General features: G+C 44.9%; 2 protein-coding genes and 1 long non-coding RNA gene across 12 annotated transcripts in view; 2 read left to right on the forward strand and 1 right to left on the reverse strand.

Moving 5' to 3' along the window:
• The window catches only part of LOC146199758 (coiled-coil domain-containing protein 149), a 41,249-nt gene extending 26,811 nt beyond the window's left edge, over positions 1-14,438 (reverse strand). For 7 of the 8 annotated variants that reach the window (XM_084595235.1, XM_084595234.1, XM_084595233.1 and 4 more), the window contains exon 1: positions 14,240-14,438. In XM_084595235.1, the coding sequence (XP_084451361.1) occupies positions 14,240-14,296 (57 nt within the window). In that variant the 5' untranslated portion in view covers positions 14,297-14,438. Of the gene's footprint in view, positions 1-4,962; positions 4,984-14,239 lie in introns of those variants that run through there. The other variant, XM_084595229.1, reaches the window with a different exon arrangement.
• LOC146199759 (uncharacterized) lies at positions 10,986-13,698 on the forward strand. Of its 2 annotated transcripts, none has more exons than XR_014705115.1 (5): positions 10,986-11,507; positions 11,677-11,816; positions 11,968-12,114; positions 12,255-12,388; positions 13,505-13,698. It is a non-coding gene; the product is annotated as an uncharacterized LOC146199759 (long non-coding RNA). The 2 variants fall into 2 exon arrangements; XR_014705114.1 differs by having other exon boundaries at positions 10,987-11,507; positions 11,673-11,816.
• Positions 14,439-14,679: 241 nt separating the features above from the next.
• The window catches only part of LOC146199760 (uncharacterized), a 37,697-nt gene continuing 30,038 nt past the window's right edge, over positions 14,680-22,338 (forward strand). For both annotated transcript variants that reach the window (XM_084595239.1, XM_084595238.1), the window contains exon 1: positions 14,680-14,849. The gene's annotated coding sequence lies outside the window, so the exon portion shown is untranslated. The remainder of the gene's footprint in view (positions 14,850-22,338) is intronic.

The raw sequence follows: 22,338 nt of genomic DNA on the forward strand, positions 1-22,338 counted from the left end.
ACCTAAGGAACAATTAGGAATAAACTGTGCTAGGAATAGCTGAACATCATGTTTGGCCTAAAGGTTTTGCCTATTTTGACTTAATCAAAAGTGGAGTCTACCACTTATGTGTGCTCAAGCAGTGTCACTACAGGTTTTCCCTCTGAATTTATTCCTAGCGCCAGTGGAAATAATCTGAGCGCCGACTGATATAATCTAAGCGCCATGTAATTTAATTCGAATGCCAAACATTTAATCATAACGCCGGCATATTTAATCCAAGCGCCAACTCGAATAATGTCAGCGCCAACCAATTTAATCCGGGTGCCAACGCAATTAATACAAGCGCCAGCGAATTTAATCCGGGTGCCAACCAATTTAATCCACATGTGAAAAATGAATGTGGTGGAGGGCTCCAAAGCACGAAACATGAATTCCAGAAATAAATAGAAATTGAGATCACATTCCAGACCATGCGACAAGTAAGCGAAGCGTCAGCTTATGGGATGACTTTCGTCAATATCATGACAAACGCACTTTCTCGGCACTGAAATACTGAATTGTCCCAGAGCTGTGGCTTACTGGCTCTATATTCCAAGAGGACAATTTATCCCACAAATGTGCGCACTGCTGATTACAGAATATATACAGAATTAAAATGTCTTTGATGAAACACACAATTATTTTATCACACAATTAAAAAACGTTTTAATCAACCGTATCTAATTTAGCTACATGTAATTTCATCAGCCAAACATTACACAGCCAATGCCAAAAAGTTCCAGAGCAGACGAGAAGTTTTCCGCCTCTGTTTACTTGGTGCCGAATTGTCGTCTGTTTTTGCGCTATGTTAGGAGAATGGATGAAAGCAGAGACACGTGAATCCACCATTAGAAATAGGTGTACTTTCTTTTGCAAGAAATAGAAATGTTTTCTCAAGAGCATAAAACAAAAACTGCTAGAAACGCAGAAGACAAGAGATTTCAAAGCAGGCGGCAATCTTCGCGCCTCTGTTGTGTGTGCCGCGTTGTTGTCTGCATTTGCACGACGGAGTAGAGCCGGACGGTGGTGGTGCATACTCGTATACTATAGGCAGGTGGTAGTCTGCGTGTTTTCATTAATTTTGCATGAACTTTAACGCGCATTATTTTCTTCCATGGAAGCTGACGAGCAGTGTCCTGACATCCTAATCGGGCACCAAAAACGGGGACCACCGTTCGAGCCTCCAGGTGCACCAAGAAGAAAGAACAGCAAAGTCTCCGAGCATGACAGGACCAGAATTCTCGAAGTGTCGAGGCGTGGAGGAGATGTGAAAAACTTGGCAGACACGCTGGGCATCAATTTAAAGACGGCGAGATCCATTGCAGCGAGCGATAGAGATGCGTTGAAGAACATCGAATAAATTCGGAAATAAGGTAGTAACGGCTCTAAAGAATATTGTGGATAACAACCCTGCTTTCACGCTAAAGCAAATAAAGCAAGCAATGGAAGAAGAATTGCCGGGAATCGCCATCAGCACAAGTAGCATTGATCGCCTACTGGATTCGCACGGTTACGATATGAAGTTGATGACTCAGAGGCCGATTGACCGCAACAGAGACGACGTGAAACGCAGCCGCAAAACATACGCGCAATGGTTTCAGTGTGAAGGACCTCGCTTGTGCAGGTTTTACATCGATGAGACCAACTATAACATATGGTGTTCAAGGAGCTTCGGCCGTGCAGTGAAGGAACAGCCTGCGGTGCAGACGACGATTGGCACCAAAGGAGCAAACCTTAACATTCTCGCCTGATGTCCGCAAATGGTGTCATTCATTGGACGGCCGTAGAGAAGGTTCACTGGGTCGTTTTCAATGAATTTTTGAGCGACATATCAGCCCTTGTCGAAAGTGAAGAACCTGGTTCTGAAGCGGTTTTTATTTTTGACAACGCTCCAGCTCACAGTCGTGCGGAACAGGCAAGCCTGGCCAGTCAGACGCACTTGATCAAGCGGCTGCCTTCTTACAGCCCGTTTTTCAACCCTATAGAGGAAGTCTTTTCGAAGTTCAAGTCGGAAGTCAAAGCTTTCCTCAGCGAGCGGAGAGACCTGATGCTAATCACTCCTCCCGGAATGACTAAAAAGGACCATCGGCGCAGTTTGTTGCTCGACGCTGCCCGACACTCTATGCAGCAAATACAAAGGGTAGAGTGTGCTGCTTATGACCGCCATAACTTTTCTTTTATACGGGCAGCTTTGCATGAAGACGATATGTAAAACGTTCCGAGTTACACTTAGACCTGCCTAATGTCTCCTAGAAAATAAAATTGCATTTCAGTCAGCTACTTCTGCGCTTGTACGTGCTTATATTTTGTTGGCAACCTACGCCGTTAGGATTGCTGCCCAGGCAAATTAAGTACTGCTGCTAAGTTGACCATAGTGAGAAGCCAGTAGCTATTACTGGCCTCGGTTGTAAGCTCCGCTGTACCTAGTTTCATTCACTCTACCGTGTCGCGGCCAGGGGCGCGCTCTCTGTTACTCTAAATCTTCACGCCGAAACCAACTGTGCGTTACACTGATCCTTTTCTGCTAGTGGTGTTAAATCATGATTAGAAACACAAATACATTTCCGCGCCGGTTGCAATTTCTAAAAAAGCCGGCTGTTGTGTGAAGGCCGCACTTGCCATCAGCATGCAGATTCAGTGCATATGACAACCCATGATAAGCATTGCCTAACCAAACAATTAGAAGATGACAGGTATATTTATTCACTTGTCATGCGTCTAAGCTAAAACTGCAAGAGACGTGTCATAAACCGCATTTTTTTTCAGCTGCACGCAGTTCTTGGTTGTTGCAAAAATATAAGAACAAAGCGAAATAGTGCATGCAGATGTGATGCTTACTCGTCGCATGGTCTGGAATGTGATCTCAATTACTATTTCTGGAATTCATGTTTTGTGCTTTGGAGCCCTTCACCACATTCATTTATCACATGTGGATTAAATTGGTTGGCACCCGGATTAAATTCGCTGGCGCTTGTATTAACTGGGTTGGCACTCGGATTAAATTGGTTGGCGCTGACATTATTCGAGTTGGCGCTTGGATTAAATATGCTGGCGTTATGATTAAATGCTTGGCATTCGAATTAAATTACATGGCGCTTAGATTATATCAGTCGGCGCTCAGATTATTTCCGCTGGCGCTAGGATTAAATTCAGAGGGAAAACCTGCAGATTCGAGCTTACATCAATGAGCAGCATATTTTTGTTCGCTATTTTGTGCCCATCCTTTTCAATCCTACGCCCCTGCTGATAAACTCCCAAGTGCTGATCAGTAGTGCCTTCAGGAAGGATAGACGGCACTCAAGAGCAGCCTTTTCATCTCAGCTTCTTTACTTCGCTTTTCTAGTGATTGGACCACCCTATAATGCTTAAAGTACAAGTGTGCTTTTGTCTAATGTAGGCATGACATGCTTATCATGGACAACAGGGCTTGATGATGAAGTACCGAGCTATTTTCACAGCGAATTCATCAGTACTACTTTCAGAACAAGCTTCCTAGCGGCTAGCGGTAGTTTATGCCATTGGCGATTCAAAAGGCAGAAAGGAGGTGCTAAGTCATATGCACTAAGCATTCTTTTGCAATTCCCTTCAATAGCTTGTGGCGCATATTAAGTTCACATGCGGCCAAATATTTATTATGCTTCATGCTTCTATAGGTTTCCAAAATTTTATTTGTGTTAAGCCCAGCGCAATAAGTGTTACACCTCTGGCACCAGTACACTGCCATCATTCTCGTGTTCAGATACATTTGATAGCAAAACATTGCGGCAGCCGTTTGGAGCAGCTTTGGAGCAGGATGAAGCAGGAAAAGTAGTTTGGAGTATAATGGAGCAGCGATTCCACCCTTGATCATGGTACATGGCCATATGGCACTCTTGGGCAAGGTGCTGTGTGCTAATGAATTGTCTGAATACTACACATAAATGTATCAGAGTATCTCTATGCCAAATGATTTCTTTCACAGTTTATTTTTCAAGACAAATAATTAAATATACTTCTGCATCATTTCTCAATTTTTTTGTTTCTTTGTTTGCAAACATATGCTGAACCATAAACCGATTTCGGTGCTCCTCTCAACTGTTTGCTTTTGGATGAATATGTCTACACATAGAATACCTTTTGTTTGTGCCAGTAACCACTATGTTAAAATATTGCGCTAATGTTGTCGTCAAGTTGCTCATATTATATTTTCAGCATACTTCACAATGGCCCTTTCTCCCATTGCTACAGTCAGAGCACGGTATGCCTTAGTTATTACGATCGAGTCGCAAAAATTACATTGTACAAATAAGTACAATAACGCGAAGTCTGAAAACGCTGACCATGATTAATTGCATATTACGATGTGCCTAAACCCCCTTCGCACGCACGCTCACTTAAATGTTTTATTGGTTAATTTCGGCCTTTTTTATTTTTTTCTCACTTCTCCGAGCCCATATTAATCCTCAAAACAATTAAGTTTTCCTGCATTACATATGCCTCACTTTGTACAGGAAACAAATTCAACGCCGCAAGTGACAGTTCTGTGATAGCCAGAAGCGGCTCACAAAAGAAGTGTAAATGTAGTTTAACGCGACTGCTGTTGAGGTCACCAACAATACCGACGCAGGGCCGCCTGCGGTGCAAGATCGTTCCTTCTTCCCGCCTCCTGTACAAGCTGACACTGTGCACCCTCGATCGCCGTGAGGATCTGTGCACAATCTTTGGCTGCACAACACACGAGCTTGAAGAGACTTAACTATGTTCCTGACAAAGTTTAGCTCCTCGGGATTACATGGACGATGCCTCTACGTTGGCGCAAAGGGCGCATGACACAAACATCGATCCGCACTGCAGATGTCCCCATGTGTTCCATCTGAGCGAGATGCTAACAGATGTGCGCTACGCGTTGCCGAACGCGGTCAGCGAACGGACCGAGCGGCCAGCTTCGACACCTGCACTTACATGTCAGAGAAGCAGCAGTGCGACGATGTGCGATCGCACACCCACCCAAGCATCCTTGGCCGACCATTTACGTGTGGCCGACGTTCGGAAAATGGTCGGGAGCCTACTTAGTCGGCTAGTAAACCACGGCAAGCGGTCGGCCCGGAGGTAGCCGCTAGCCATTTCGGCAAGTAGTTCGCAGCGGGCTTTGGCCCGACTTTTTGGCCGAACTAAATGCCGGGCACGGCGCCAGGTTAATGGCAAGAGTGCGGCAATGCGTCGGCCCGACTGTTGAGGCGGTACATTGAAAAAAGGTTATGAAGAGCATATGACTGCTACTTTTTCTTTTAAATTTGCCTGTTACTCGGCTTTGGTTTTTCGCGATGTTATGTAATTTGCGCTTAGTATGGAACAAAATGATACATGCTATTTATTGTAAATGTTTTGTTACATTAATTAATGCTATTGTTTGTTTAACTTGTCGCTCACATTTTTAGTGAACCTTATAGCTGTTAGTAAAATTATTTACCGAGTTCTGATAAACAGCACGCCACAAGGTGACCGCGATTTCATGTGTAGATCATGTCATTATACATTATACTGTTTGCTTATTACGAAGCGCAGCTGTAGGTGATGTAACATCAGTTATATTTTTGGCGCACAAGCTCCCGTACACCCCATTTAGCCCGTATCACTCACTGAAATTCGCTATATGGCAGCTGGGCACTTGAGTAGACGCAACTTCGCATTGTAAGGGAGGAGAACTCTATTGTGTAAAATAAAAGAAGCGGACAGAAGAGAAAAAGCCCACGGGGGGCAGAAATTATGCGTAGGGCACTGGCAAGCCTTGGCCGCGGCGAACGCTCCAGCAGGCAAGCAGAGACAAATTCTAAAAACACTACTTCGCAGCAGGAGAAGAGAAATGCGTACACGGAGGGAGACTCGGACGAAACAAAACCGACCTCACGCTCGGACGTTTCGAAGGAAGGGCGGAAAAGAGGGGGAAAATGGGAAGGGCGGGGCAACTGTGTCACCCCCGCAGCTCGAAAGTTGGTGGCGAGCGTTCCTGACTGGGCGAGAGAAGAAATGTATACACGCCGACTTTGAAGAGAGCATGCAGTTTTGTGGTATTTGTATACTATTTTTGAAGGAGCTCTTTTCGAACAAAGTTGTCTTACGATCAAATACATGAAGAAAAAAAAACGAAGGAAAATGATTATTGTCCAGGTTATTAATCGCATACTGTTTTTCTCAAAACAGTCTGGTAAAGCTAAGAGCCGCGAGAAAACAGGCCAGCGTCCTTGTCATTTGGTTTTGTTTCTTTGCGTGTGGCCCATTCATCCTCTTTTACGACCTGCCGGGGTGGGACGGGCGGCTCTTTTCATTTTTTTTTTTTTTCGGAAGTCGGAGGGGCGCATTTTCGCAGCGAGCGGTCCGATTCTACACCGGAAACTAACCCCCTCTCCTCCCCCGCTTCTTGTCAACAGTTCTTGGAAGACTCGGCAGCTTGTGCTCGTGGGTGCGTGCGTGCTTTCAAGTTCGTTGCAGAAGTGTAGAGCGCGACCAAGAGACGATCTCGAGCGCGCGAGGACGCTGTACGTGCGAACGAAATGTTGGAAATGCAAGCGCTTTTCCAAAGTTGCGCGTTATTAGTTAAAATTACAAGACAGTCAACTTTGTTACCTTCAATAACTAGGCGCTGGACAACCAGACCTCTTTTTCATTCGCATTTATATATTGTCAGGACAAGTGACTGTAATAGTTTTCAACCGCTGTATCCTTTCAGTAACTCCGCCAAGCCATCCTGAAGTAACGCGCTCCTCCGGCGCGTTTGGACAAAAAAAAAAAAAAAAATCGAAGATGCTCCGCTTTTTCTGTTTTTCTGTTTGTTTGTTTTTTCCTTTTTTCTTTTTGCTCAATAATGGGAGTGTGGTTTCATAGGAACGATACAGTTGATTTTTATTTATTTTATTAGTATTTCGCTTTTGTTTTACAGATTGTTTTGAATTATGGCTTCTATATTTTCTTGCTTGTTACTGTCCACTCCTGGTCCGCGAGAGACATATTTTCTCAACGCATCCTGCATATCAATATGAGTTTGAGACCCCTATGTTATACAGAGTGATTGAAAATTAATAATATTTATTGAGAGCTACACGAGGTACGCGCAATAAAAGAAGCTAATTGAAAAGAATTCTTTCCTGAAGCAGCTGCCGCAATTTCGGGTTTTTGTTGTGGCTTCAGACTAATAATATGGAGAACTTTTAGTTTTAAGGCGTGAACATGTATCGGAAGGGATTAAAGCGAATTATCTGTCGTACGTACTAAGCCGAGAGATCGCTTGTAGACTAGCCCTGCATGTGGAAGGAATGCTGCATAGGTCCAGAAACTTAAGACTTCTGCTTGAAAAGTACCGGGATAAGAGAGTAGAAACGATCATGACGTCATAGGCGTGAACTTCAACCATTTACTTAGCAGGGAACCAAAGAAATCTTATTGATAAACATGGAAATAGCAAAGCACACTGGGACAATAAATAATGTTTCAGTAAAACAGCAAACAGTACCGAACATATAAGGTAGCGGCAAGAAATATATAATGCAGTGAGTTTCTGGTCACACGTTGTATATCAATAATGCGCAGCTGCAACAGGACTCCCTCGGGAGCTCTGACCACCTAACAAATTTCCAGACAGTCGATTGCTCGATCCTTTGTGCTCACACATATACGCGTGAGCCGCAGGCTTGCGTCTTTCAAGACAAGAACCGAGTTCAAATCACTTCGATGTACAAGTGACCTTCCTGAGTTTGATGTGCCGCGTCAACAACCTCCGGATAAAGCTTTGCTCTCCAAGAGCTAACAGATGGCTATATCTAGGTGAGACGCACTAGCATGGGGAACAGTAGACAACGGGGTCACCGAAAGAATACGATCGACCGCGTTCCTATTCTGCCAAATGATCAATCCCACGGACTTCACTACACGTTGTTCGAACGCTTCGCGCGGCCTTCCACTTTGCGACGAAAAAGCTCACGGCGCTAGGCAGCGGAATGTCCAAGCTGCGACACAGTCCTTAAGGACACGTGTGTGAGACTCGACCTGACCAAAGTTGATACAGTGCAGATCAATATGCCAGCTGTAAAGCCTGTTTAATTTGGTGGGGATCGAATACGCCACACTCAGTGCGCCACCGAAAGTCTCTTACAGCATGCGGGAGATTGGGTGCAACAGGCGTCTCCCACTTCGCATACCTTTGGCACATATGTGTAGGGGCGCAGAATAGCAGAGCGCTTCGCAGAGATTAGATACTGCTATGGCTATCCATGCTCCGTCTACGAACATCTCCTCTAACTATGCGAACACGTGCGCCTGCTTCCCCTGACCATGCACTACAAACATCTGCCTTCTACTTCCAAGCCAGTATAAAAGTTAAGGCCGCCCAACGTAACCTATGTGATCCACTAACTCGGATACCCAATAGCGCACAACAAAGGGCATAATGAAGACAAGGCGGAACCCAAATAGGCGCCACCACCTAGCTATAGTGAAAATATAATCAAAGTAGATTGACTTTGCAAGAGGAATACACAAGAAAACACGTGCTAAGCCATGCAGGGTCGTATCATTGGGAGGCTGGATCAATAAACAATCAAGGAACACAGATGTGGGAAAGTTGGCACCTGTGTGCACTAGGCTTTATCAAAAGTTTCGCGCATACGTTAATTAGCTATAACTTTAGGATGAACAAGATGTCCGAGATTATTGAGTTAATATCTATCCCTAGTGTGACTATTGTGACTCATGCACGTACGCACGCACGCACTTACGCACGTCTGCAGTCGCACAGAGTAAATTGTTCCACGACCTTACACAGTGGTACGATGGAATAGTTAATAATAATTGAAAGAAGGAAATAAAAATTAGGGGGACGCTCAAGCTTCCCCTTAACGTTTGACGGGATACAACGCCTTCTCATTCTTCTCTCTATCTCTCTATTTCGGTGGACAACCGCAGTTAATTGCAAATTGGTTATAGGAAAGTAAAGGCGCAGCATCTGTCACAGATCCCGGTGGGAACCTGGACCGCATCTGCATATTTACTACCACATTCCGAATATTTCAGACAAAACTCGACGATACTCAAGCGAAAACCGGGTTAGCGAGGTGGCTTTTGGACCAAATGAGCTGTAACGCTTCGCATATATATGCTGCACTCTCGATAGACGAAACTCGGGTATATTGCCGACATGAGGATAAATGGAACAGCTTGGGACAAATATTTGCCCGCCTCAGTTAAAACACGGGGATTAGGAAAGCTTTATTCCTTATATATCAATATGCCGAGGCCGACTGTGTTTATCCAGAACACAAATGTGGTCCTGATAGTTTTCAAATAAAAATGAAAGGCACGCAAAGAGCCGATCGCCCGGACGATTCGCCTGTCGAACGTAACTTCCTGCGAACACAAGCATTGTGCAAAAAGTAACATTTGGTTCTTTTGAGAAAATTCAAAGGGATTGCGTTTTGAGAATCCCGCGCAACATGACGAGGATCGATCGGTTCCTGCACCAGTGGCGGTCTACATTGTTAAATTCTTCAACGTCAGCCTCACACGCAGAAATATGGTATGAAATGCCAGAATATATATAAAGTTCCTCGAATCCCCTTTTCCCCAGCCGCGTATTCACTGCTGCTATAATATATCATTAAATAACATTGTCCATATCAAAGTAAAGTCTCCTGCAATACCGCAGGTTTCCCCTCTACATTCCATGAGGCAGTCGGCTTAGCAGGAGAAAAGTGGAAAATTCGTATCATTGAAACAGCTATTTTTATGCAACATTGAGTTATACCGCGTGCATGATATATATTGACACTATATCATTTGAGCCTGCTGATAGAAATATACATTGCGCAACAGGAGGTGAAATTAACTGTTATTTATACATATTTTGAAATAACGCTTTAACCGCGCGCTAATTGAGCCGCGGCGGGTATGGTACACTCTGTGGTTGATCGCGAGTTGTCATGAACTTATGCTTGAATTTGTGAACTGGTAGGCGCTGATTGTCTGTTTGAAGCATACTTAGTATTAAGTGCCTAAGATTTGCGCGGTAACTGCTATGAACCTACGAATGTAATTGTCCATTTTTTTTTTATGGTTAAATGGTAACCTCTGAATTTAAACAACCTCATCATAAAGTTAACCTATAACATAACTCTAAGCAAACCCACGGTAAACCGAAGAGATCACGTGCCTTTAAGGTTTATATGTTAACCGTCAATTACTTTTGCCAGTGCCCTCGAAACCTATCAATCCTAAACGCCCTTAAATTCGTTTCGCAGCCTCCGTGAGTTTACATTTCGTACGGGGTCAAGAAAAGAGGCGGTGAGCTTTTATGAGCTTTCATCCGGATCCGGTGCACTTCGCCCTGCGACCTTCTACTGATTTTCATGCATCCCTAGAACAAATGGACAAAATATATTTTTGTCAGAAACTTGCAGCAGTTACTATGTGATTCAATCGTTATTTACCAGCTTGAGCTCGAAGTCACGGGCTTTAGTCGAGCTGCAGAAGCCGCATTATGATGGAAACCAAACGCGAAAACGGAAATGTGGTTTGCGATTAATATGACAGCCCGAGGGACTCTAAATAACCCACGTACTGCTTTGGGAAGTATAAATCCGCATGGACTATGTAATCTCTGCAAAAGCACTCATAATATACAGTGTTCTGCAACTTAACCGTCTTGGAAAAGTTTCCAAGACGGTTCCGATAAAGTTACTGAACACTATATACGTAGCCAGGTCTTGCTATTTTGGCTAAATGAAGCTGCAGGTGTTCTACTGCCCCACACTTGGTTTATGTGGAAGATATTCGGTTAAAAGAACATTACATACATTCACTCCAAGCCATATTTTTTTCATGCAAAGAACTACAGCCGCTGGTATCAAGACGGGGGTTTTACAGAAGCCGTAGAAAAAAGAAAAGAAAAGAAACTACCTCGACGCTTCTTGAACGACGAGGGAGGGGAGGGGGGAGGGGGAGTACGTGAAAAAGAAAGAAAACTGCTTCTCGCTGCGCGGGACCCGCTGCCCCCCATCGGCCCATCTCTTTTCCTTGCGGCAAAGCGGAAAGAACCACGGGGAGGCGAAAGGCATCGAGGCACCCTACCGCGGGGGGCGACAGGAATGCCGAAGCAGAGAGAGATAGCGCGAAAAAAAAAAAAAAAAAGAATTGCATGCACCGCACACAGGGAGATTCTCGCTGCTTTTTGCAGCTTCTCTCCCCCCCTCCTCCCTTCTTGAGGTCACATGTCCAAATGGCGGGAAAACACATCCCGCGCGAGCTAAGATGCGCGGCCGCGGCGTCACTCAGTCGACGGCCAGCCTCCGTGTGGGCGCGATGCGTACTGCCTAATCTTATCGTCCGCTTTTATTTCGCGCAAATTCAATCTGTCTCAACCTCCTGGTGCAGTCAGCGTTTGAAAAGAACAGCCCATATATGCAGCTGATGATTGCAGCCGCTTGTACAGATTCTTCGTGCCGAAGTTCACCAAAACATGCGTAAGTACATGATCTTTCGGTCTTGATCAGAGGAGCTTTTTGCTAGATTCGATATTATACTGAACATAATAATGTATTGTTTTGGAGCATATGTTCGTCTTGTTATATACCCCTTGCATCTTTCTTCATATATATATATAATTGGTGTGGGCGCTGATCGCGCAGGAAGACTTGCTGAGCCGTTTGGAAACAAGGCTGCGGCTGGCTGCGGTGGCAGAATTGGCTCATTTTGCAGTCTGGGTCCTTCGGTATCTCCTGCCCCAAAATGCTCGCCTTTTAACATGGAGGGACACTCACTATACCGATCAGGTAAGTCCAATTAGCACATATTTTGTTCGATACGACAATATACTGCAATTGTTTCTGGAGCGCGTATATATATGCGCATCTTGTTACTACGTGCATTTTTTTTTTTTTTTTTTTATAATCGATGTGTGCGCATTTCGCTCTGATTGCGCAGGAAGACGTGCTGAGCCGACTTGGAAACGATGCTGTGGCGGTGGAATTAGCTCTTTTCGCTGCAGTCCGAGGTCCGATCTCCTCTGCCCCAAAACGCCCGTCTTTCACTTCATATCGAAGTGCATGCACTGACATGTATACCCATCAGGTAAGTCAAATTAGCGCTGATTTTCTTCTATACGATAATGAACTGCAACTAATTATGTATTGTTTTGAGACTTATGCGCATCTTGTTACTGTAAATGCATATTTTGTAATTGGTATGCGCGCCTTGCGCTGATCGTGCAGGGAGGCGATATCAGCTGATCTGGAAACTGGCTGCGACAGTGGAAGCTCGTTTCGCCGAAGCCCGAAGTCCTTGGTCTCCTCTACACTAAAACGCTGGCCTTTCACTTCTTTATGGCGGTGCACTTGCCGGACAGGTATTAGCGCTGATTTTGTTTGAAAAATTCGATTATCCGACTCACATCGATGGGACGCATGCAACCCAGTTAAATGTCAAATGCTATCACTGATATAAATATTGCAGCACCCCTCGCCATAGGAGCGATCAGAAGCTGTACAAGCATCATCGCTGCTGCCAAGCAAGCTCGTGCCAGGACTGAGTACAATGTTTATGCCGTGTTTATTATTATTATTATTATTTTTTTTTTTTTTTTTTGCTGCTGTAATGATGTCTATACGTGAAAATTGATGATTGAGTGATGCGGTATGCTGGCAAGGTAAGTGAGCCAGTGCGTTCATTTTGTGGATTTTGGAATTATATATGTGATGCACACAGATCTGAGCCGTTTCACATTGATTTTGCTCTGTGCGCTTGCTTTCTGGGCAAGCAGTTGTATTTTCATCGTGCGGATTATTTCCTGGTGCTTACATGCTCATGAGGTGTTCAGCTAACCTGTTTCAAGCTTTAAAAATTTACAACGGGTTCTATAAGCTTCTAAGAGTTGGGCTGTCTAAATAGCCGAATTTTTAAAATAATGCTCGGTTGTTAAATAACGAAAATAAATCAGATGACTTATCGTTAAATATCCGGTCGCTTTTGCTGTAAAAGTTCCATCTAGTTTGAGAAAATTAAGCTGTATTCTACGGAATAAACTTATTGTAGGTTTCATGTAAATATCGCGGAAACTGTTTGTTCAGCCGCGTTGGAATCCCTCATACGCGCTCTATGACAAGCGCGGACACTTGGTTTTGCTAGAATTATTAAATTGCAGCATTAGCATTCAAGAACGCGCTTCGGGAGGATAAGGTTTGACTGCGCTACGGTTTCAAATTGCAACATCATGACTCCAGCAAAACGAAGTGATCGCGCCTTTCTCGCGGATTCACGGATCCTGATTACCTATTGCGGCTTTGCGCTAATGCGTTTTCAGTAGGGTCGCATGAAGTCAAGCGCATAAAATATATTGATGTGATAGTGCAGTTGGTGGCAGTGAGCAGACATTATTTTTTCTACCTTTCACCCTATATTTGCCTGCAATGTAAAAGTCTAGGCGAAAAGGAAATATTTCATTAAAACACTTGTCTTCGTACAGCTGACCAAGATGGAACCTGCCGCAGATCCGACCAGTCGCAGACATCAAGTGATCGACAGGCTGCCAAAAGAAGGAGACCAAGCCTCAAGCCCATCTTCCATATGTGGCACACGCGCAGTCATATATCCACGCTTATTAAAAAGCAAATCGCGAGCTTTTTCTGAACGCTGTTGACAAATAAATTTTTCACCAAATACTGCAGCTTTTGTTTCTTCATGGCATCAGAAAAGCTACTGCTTTTCTTGATGCATTTGTATGTGCTACCCCGTTATATATGCATGGCCCACGATATATTAAATGCATGGCATGATACCTGCACGAGGGGCGATGCCGGCCACTAACCGGCGTCGGGAAGCAACCGGCCGACGTATGGTCTTTCGTCAGCAAAATGCTAGGGCAGACGAGCGGCCGACCATTCAGTAACGCTGGCAGACGGCAGGCCCACGTGCGGCAGGTGGTCGGTCACGTCGGGCCAAAAGGTTGGGCCGTAGTCGATTGCCTAAAATCGGCCAACGTTAGGTCAGTGTCAATCCCCGACGCCGGCCCTCATTCGGGTGCCGAAGGTCGGCCGGCCACTTTTTGGTCGGCGAGAAAGGTCGGCCCTATCTTTTGCCACACACTTTTTTTTGCTTGGGCAGCCGTGCCAGCCGTGACTGCGTACAGCTGTTGAAGCAACGGATATGCGCGAGCCGGAATCGGCGATTCCGTTCAGGCCCGGATAAAGGCGCGACTCACCTCGCTGACCAGTTTCTGGTAGTCTTGCTCGAGTTTTGCGTACTTGGACGACGACATTATTGACTGCTTTACTAATCTAAAAGCGAGAGGAGCATATCAGCACAACCAAGGATAGCGGTTTCGGCGGTTTCACTCCACAGCAGCGCCAGCCATGCACCGCCGTCCGTGCCGCCGCAACGCCGCGGCCGCAACGGTTGCGCAACCATCACACAACCACCTGGCAACAAAATATCGAAACTGAAACTAAATATCTTTACACAAATTCGAATCTCACAAAGCGTACTTTGAATTTTTCTTCGTATTTGTTGTAAAGTGTGGGGATCATGTTTTGTTTGTAATATGAAATTAGTGCAGAGATAATGGCGCTTATGATCAAGGTAATTCATGGTATCCATGGTGATCTATCTTGTATCCTTGTATTATCATCATCATCATTATATTAAAAGGCGCGACGAACAAGCGTGCTGCTCCATTGAGTCAACGGCCAACGCTCAAGGTAGACGCAGAAAAAAGTTGGCAGAACAATAATAACGGTGCCAACGGAACGTCGGAACCCGTCTGATAGCGTGGGCAGCGTAACGGACCCGAAGCAAGCTAGGCCGTCATCGTGGTAAGAGCTGTCTGTCGCAACCTCTTCAGTTATCGTGCAGTGAGAAGAAACTTTTTGAAGGCTGGTGGATTGATAACTTTTGTACGATGCGATCGTATTCGTTTCAGGCAGCACTAGTCAAATAATAGTTTTATAATAAGGGGCCTGATCTCATGTTCATTGCTAACGAAAGGCTCACGAAATTTTTTTTGGATGTGTTAGTTGAAGAAGTGGGTTTTCGTCAGGATAGAAGGAAACTCGAAGAAAGGAAAGCTAACGTGGCAGTTTGGCTTATTGGTAAGACATGACAAAAATATGAGCGCAGTCTGACGAGGACCGACAAAACGGGGGATACACTTGCGCTAACTTGCAAATATTTATTGTGAACCACAAAGCGGTACAAAGGCATGTCGGGGCTTGACCACGCATGCCATTGCGCAGCCAGCAAAAAAAAAAAACGAAAAAAAAAAAAAAACGCAAGTTTGGCAATACCAGCAATACCGTCATAAAGCAGAAAAAAAAACAAAAAAACAACTAGCTTGGACACATTAAGCATGCACCTTTGTCAAAAAAGAAAGCAGGTGCTGACTAAAGCATGAAATAAAGGCCGAGATTATTGATAGATAGGTGCCAAGCCCTCCTTTTGCTCTAATTACAGTACTTGTGTTGTCATATTTTTTTGCTGGCTGCTCATGTTTGATGTCAAGGCATGACTTGCCTTTTTGACACTGATATGTCTCCTCTCCTTGTCTGGCTGTGCGCCTAAATTTTTAAGTAAAAGAAAGCTGTCATGAATCTGTGCTAAAAGTCAAGTGTAGAAAATTGGTACCTAGATGAAATTAGACCATTGAGTCTAAATTTTGCCAGAAAAATCCCCATCTATGTCTTTGGAACTACAGTCGTGCCCCGTTAATATGACCCCCGTTAATATGGACGACCCGTATTATGGACAGTTTTTCTGGGGACGAAACCTTTTCAATGTATTTATGCCTCGTTAATATGGAAATTCGCTGTCCGGACAATGGACAGGGGAAGAATGCACGCGCCCCACTTGGGCCCATGTATTTTTGTCTCGTTAATATGGACAATGCTTGAAAAAAAGCACAGTAGTCCGAATGCAAGTTAAAGAAGGGCGCGCCGCCCGCGAACCTACGCGACAGCCGATATGGCGGGATGCCTGAACGAGTCCTGTGGGGTTGGAAAGAACCAAAGCCGGCGTGTCTCCGTTTTAAGGAAGGGGGGAGCGCAAGAGCGGAGAGGAGCGTACACAGCAAACCGAGGGCCAGCGTAAGAAAGACCCCGAAAGGGGGAACCAGGAGGCTTCTGGGTGCAGCGGAAGTGCCGCCGCAGTCGGGAAAACAGCAACATGTGGTTGCAATAAATTCTGCTGAACGTGAACAGAGTGGCCGGTAAAAGCGTAAAAAAGAAATGACAGGAAGAAAGACAAGTGCCTACAGTGGCGGTGGGAACTGAAGTTTTCTTTCCCAAAGCGCAATGTGTGTTCCATGAAGCCGTTAACGCTTTTCGGTGAGAGTTAAGACACGCTCACAAAGTACAGCGACAAAAGAGGCGACGTACGAACACGCAACCGGGACCGGGCGTCCCGTCCTGGACGCGCTTCCCTCTCATGCTCCTGGTTTTCATCCTTGTTGCGCTGTCGAACTGCCAAACTTTGCCCACTAGGCGGTCCGTATGTCGGCTCCGCTTTGAGTCAACGATGCGGCCTTGACAAGGTCTGAGCTCTTCGTAGTCGGCTAGCCATCGCTCTAAACTGTACTTCAGCTTGCAGTGTTTGTTTTATGGGAACACATAAAAACGGCGCCAAGAAGATGGGATGTTCGATTTGCCCTCTGCATAGCAGCTTGCCAGCTTGACTCCTTCGCTTTTTTACAGAAACAGTACAAGGCAAAAAAAGAAAGAATCAGAAGAACGGAAAGGCAGAAAGGTTAACTAGGCAAAAAAGTGCACAGCATCAGGAGCCTGTAGCCCTGAACTTGAGTCTGGCTTTTGGCATGGCGGGAGTTAAACGCAAAAGAACAGAGCTGAACGTAGGCGCGAAGAAATCTGTGAATACAAGCGGCAAAAGCCATCTCAGTCAATCCAAGCTGCGAGGGACTAGTATCGACAGCTCAGCTGTTTCCTCGCCTCAGGAGAATCTCAAGCAGCTACTTAGCGGCTACTTAGCTCAGTGAAGAGCACATTTTGGAAGTGGCGGTGAGTAGAGAATCAGACGCTGAATCATCGCCCAGTGGGGAATTCGTGCTCGAAAGTTCGACCAACACAAAGCTGCAGCTTCACGGGTGTCATGGTAAGCGAGTCGCTTCAGGCTGCACTACAATTTTTCGAAGACAACAATGACAAGGATAATGCACTCAAATGTGCTGGTGTTCTGTGAAATTTTGAGTCCAGTGCACACCGTTATGTACAAAAGCAGTCGTTAATTACAATTCTCTTTTCTAAATAAAATCCTTTTCGTTTTTATTGTATTCATGACTCGTTATTATGGATGACTCGCTTTATGGACAGTTTTGGTCGGGAACCAAAGTGTCCATATTAACGAGGCACGACTGTATTTGGATGCCAGTTTGAATAGAAGTGTGTTTTGAACCAAATGGAATAATTAGATTGGACATTTAGTTGGAGCCTATGGGCCTGGTGTGTCATTGCTCCTGAACAAGGGGTACCACCTAACGTGCGGCTCACACGATAAAAGGCTGTTGTCTTCTTGTGTGAGGCAATGAGAGGACCAGTGAGGCGTCGGCTTTCGGGTAGCGTCACTGCCTTAGAGCGGAGGTTCTTTCTGCTGCTGTTCTACATTGCACCATACGCATGCATACACTGTGTGTGGGTTTCAAAATACATGAAAAACAAAGCACAGCACCTATAGCCACTACTCATTCATCTGGGAGGTCTTTTTGTTTGGTGGGGTGCGCCCAGCCTACACGCACAGGCGCTTTCGATGGCGGCACTTGGTTTCAAGACTGAATCTTCACACGAACAGTATGCCACACTGAATAGAAGGTGATAATGTACTAAGCAAAAGCAAGTGTGCGCTGCGCTTTGCTCCCAGTGGCAGTATGCCGACAAGCTAGACCACTCCCCATTGCGAGCATAGAGGGCAGCTGTCACCGGGAAAGCTGTTTGAAAAAAACTCTCCCATGGCAGGGAGACCATGCATTCCTGGTAATGATTATATCAGATCTCCTTGAAGTGCCATACATGAGCGCATGCGGCAACATTGCTCTGAGCTCCGTAGGAATCCACCAGCCGGTCCCGCGTCCACCACCGTTCTTTTTCTTTGCCGTTGGCTCAGTCCAAACAAAGGGGTGCGCTTCAGTGCAGTCTCGGAAAAACAATAAAAAAATGGCATGGCTGGGCAAGCTCTTCAGAGTGTGCTGCTATGCGGCTTTTGGACCAGTGAAAATGTTGACACATTTTGAAAACAGAAAACAACAGGTTAGTGTGCAGATGCAAATTCCATATGCTCAAGGACGTGTATAATATGGCCGAATAAGTTTTCAGTGGGCCAGTACCCTCTAATATTTTCAGGTAATGCCTGGTCATGCAGGTTGGAATTGAGGTTCATTCATTTGTGTTTAGTTTCTTCACAGTGCGTGAAATCCAGTTCTCGATGTTGCCAATGTGGGTCCTGTCTGGAATGAAGCGGATACGAGATGTGAATATAGGCGAACAGGTGCAGAGTGCCATTTTGGGCTAGTCTGCGTGTGTGCTGACCTCTCTGCCCCGTTCTTAACGCTGCTTTCTTGCTGTGTGAACATAGATTTAAGCACATGCTTAGAAAAGCATAATCAAACCTTATACGTGTAACATTCGCCTTGTGCGCTGTATTGCTCCGGCTCAATGCTGTTTCATTCTGGTCTTGTATATGTTTCATAAAAATAAAAAAACGTTGATCTTGGGCAGCTTTTTAACAACATTCTTGTTGGTACTGTGATAATCAGAAGTGCGAGAGTAAATGTAGTTGCGTGTTTCACAGCATATTTTTCGTCAAGATGTGTTCGGAGCACAGCTTTGATGGTACCGGCGACGCTTGTTCCAAACAATCTTTTACACGGTAGCTCTGAGATGGCGCCGCATCTACTGCTGAAACTGCAGCATACCAGACTCGCTAGAAGATTAGCTCTTGATCCCAGCTGGAGTGGTCAAATGCAAGTTGTTCACAGGCAAGCTTGCATGACACAATTTGAAGGGATGCATGAAAAGGGAACACAAAACAGCATATGTTTACTGACATAAAATTTGTCTTCAAGCTTATATACTGCCTTCATTGTTCCCTCCTCCTGAAGCCAAGTAGTGCTAGTTATTTGTGCAATGTTATTGTTCTTGATCATGACTGTAGTGATGATGCAAATGATAACTAAGCAAATTAAGCTGCTAAAGCCTTTTAATCCTGTAGTCGAATGCAACCCAAGTCAGCAGTAGCCACCACCCACAATTCCTCTTTCACAGAAGGCAGTCAGCTGTTAAGGCTCTTCTGGTGATCTATATAAAAAGGTAACAGTCAGACCATGTTATAAGATCAAGAATTTTGATTCATCTGGGTTTAGTGTAGTCAAATATCAAAAAAGTGATTCCGTTTGCTGTTCTTTGGAGTAATAACATTTGCCGGGAACGATTGCCTATAGATAGCAACTGTTTTTCTTTCTTTTTTTTTTCTTTTCTTTTTTTTTTTTTTTTTTTTTTTTTTACATTTTGTACTATAGACCGTTTTTGTAGTGAGGAGGAAAGTAGCCTCAAACTCTGAGTGCACAGCACCACTGCTCCTCCTTGGCATGTGGGGGTGCAGCAGCAGCTGTGGGGTCGCCAGAGTCCACTACACAGAAAGTGTACGCATTATGCAGTCTCTTGCACACAAAGCATCTTGAATAGCCGAACATCGTCCTAGCTGCTCAGTCATACAACAATAGTGGGCGATGCGCTATATTTACATTTTTTAAATTTGTGTGCTTTTTCGCATCCCCTACTCCTGTCCTTTCTTCCTTTTGCCCCCATCTTTCCTTCCTCTATCTCCTCCTTTTCTTGTGACATTTGTGCCGGCCGCAAATCAGGTGCTAACAAGTGCCGCGGCTAGCACATTCTTTTTAAGGAGGATTCAGAGCTAAAATCACAATTTTTGCCCCAAAAAATTGCGTTTTAAAATTTTGGTTGTTTTGGATTGTGCATGTGTTCAAGAAACTTCTCCCTAAATTTGATTGTCATGTGCATAGTAGAAAAAAATAATTTTTTTTTTTTGCGAGGTGGGTGCACTCACCACCAAAAGCGCCTATGAACACTGATTTCAAGATGCAGCCACATAGCAGGCAAGTAACTGAACGCGGAGTGTATCTACGAGTTAAAATGCTTGTTTTTCGTGCTCTCTGGCCAAAGGGACTTGCTATCGAAGAGAATAGCAGACAGCTAAAAAGAAAAACGGAAAGAAAAGGCTAATATTGGGCCGTGGCAGCAGCAGATTAGTTGGTAAACTGAAATAGCAGCTTGGATTGACTAAAACACAGCACGTAACCTCTGTACATCGTTTTCGCACCACTAGAAGCCAAACTAACCAAAGTGCTCAACAGGCTGGAGATGGATTACGAGGCCTACACGAAGAGGCACGCCCAGCAAGCAACTAAGGAAAGTATTTAACGAGCGCAGACAAGGGCGCTGCACAGCTGTAAAGCTGAAAAAAACAACAACAAAAAAACTCAGTAAATTCTTAAAGTAAGCAAGTTTGGTGACAACAAATGGACTATAAAATAATGGTACTTAATAGAAACTTTCGCTGAGGTCATTGTGGGATGTTATTGCATAAGGTCACTAGTCTATAATGATCAAATTTCAGTTTTGTGTTTCATCGGGCTGTTCATTAGCATGACGGCAGCATCAGATGAACGCAGCTAGCGGCCAGTCACAGATATTTCAGGATAGCAGGTCCCGTTGTCGACTACAGCCACTTGCCTCATGCATCGACAAACCGGTGGCTGAGTCATGCAGCCAATGCTGAAATCTGATCGCCAAATGGCCAATGCTATGGATGCTTGAACACCATGGCTTTGTTACCCAACAGCAGTGACCTAGGGTCGACTGAATGGATCCGAAATGGATAATGGATCCTTATAGAATAGAACTCCAGTAGAGTTGTGAGAGCTCCCACGCAGCAGTCACTCAACAGTCAACAGAGTGTGTGTGTGTACACACACACACACACACACACACACACACACACACACACACACACACACACACACACACACATGATCGGTGGGCCCAGCAAATGCAGTGAAATTAGCATTTCTCCGAAAATTTCTCGAAAAGGCTACGTTTGCTTGCTTTCACTGCTCAAATTGTTACGGTAGCCCATCTCTAGTAACATTCGAGCATGAAAAGTAGGTAGAAACCTGCGCTGCGTTGCTTGCTTGACCGTTCTCGCGGCCTTTTGGTACACCACTGCCTCTCCATACCACATGCAAGTTACACACAAATTGTAATAAGGCTTGTAGTTCTTGGCTGACTCAATCAGGCTCATAATTTCTGGTCATTTCTGACCAAATGGCTTCACTGCTGCTGAAAAGCTTTTTCTTTTCGGTCAGGTTCTTTCAGAATGCAAAAATTTGAATGCAAAAGCTCCGAAATGCCAATGCGCACTACTTCTCTCCTGTTCCGTGCATGCAACTGCATGCACCACCTTGGCAGTAGTTCTCAACTTAGCTGCTATATGGCACCGCCTACGCATAATGGCGGCATTCATGATAAAATGGACCATCCCCGAACTAGTCTAACATGTAACATATCTATCCGGGATAAATGGCTATTTATCTCTCCATTTTCAGTTATGTACCTCATTCCAGGAAACTAATAAGATAATGAAAGTTATCAGAGATTGCAGCAGAGGAGACTTCAAGGCTATTAATGATTAGCCTTACCTATTCCTCGAAATTTTCTTGCGTGGTTTCAAAAGTTAGTCTGTAAATACTAACTGGAGCCACGGCCAGTCTTGAAGGAGAGAGCGCTTCTCTTCTCTCACGGCCTCTCCAATGGGGTCTGTTTCCACCGCCCGCCGCGCCTCGGTGGGGTCGCCACCGCCCCACTGCTGCTCCTCCGCTACAGCCGTTCACGTGCAAGGGAAACGCGCTCTCGCTTTTAGCCTCGCCCGCGTTAGTTGCAACCGGCAGGTCCTGACATTTCGCTCCTTATGGTTTATACAAAGTCCGTAATCAACATCGAACAATTATCGTGTATGAGGAATAAAATACAGTCAACAATCCGCTCGCGTGCGCTCCTTCGTTAGTGCGGCCGTGCACGGTCGAATGAAGCTTCGGGTACACTTCAACATTTTTTACCCCTAAGTTTTGTACAAAAATAAATTTACCAGGCTATGCAATGTGCCTTTGAATGTTTTAGGCAGGTGTCGCGCCCTGACGTGAGTGCATGGTGAACTGTTGGGTGGAGATTCTGTCAACCAATACTTTTTTCGTTTAGATCAGAAAAGGCACCGGCAAAATTACATGGC

Source organism: Amblyomma maculatum, chromosome 2 (genome assembly GCF_055883805.1).
Source record: "Amblyomma maculatum isolate TAMU_Amacu chromosome 2, ASM5588380v1, whole genome shotgun sequence".
In the NCBI taxonomy this organism is placed as follows: domain Eukaryota; kingdom Metazoa; phylum Arthropoda; class Arachnida; order Ixodida; family Ixodidae; genus Amblyomma; species Amblyomma maculatum.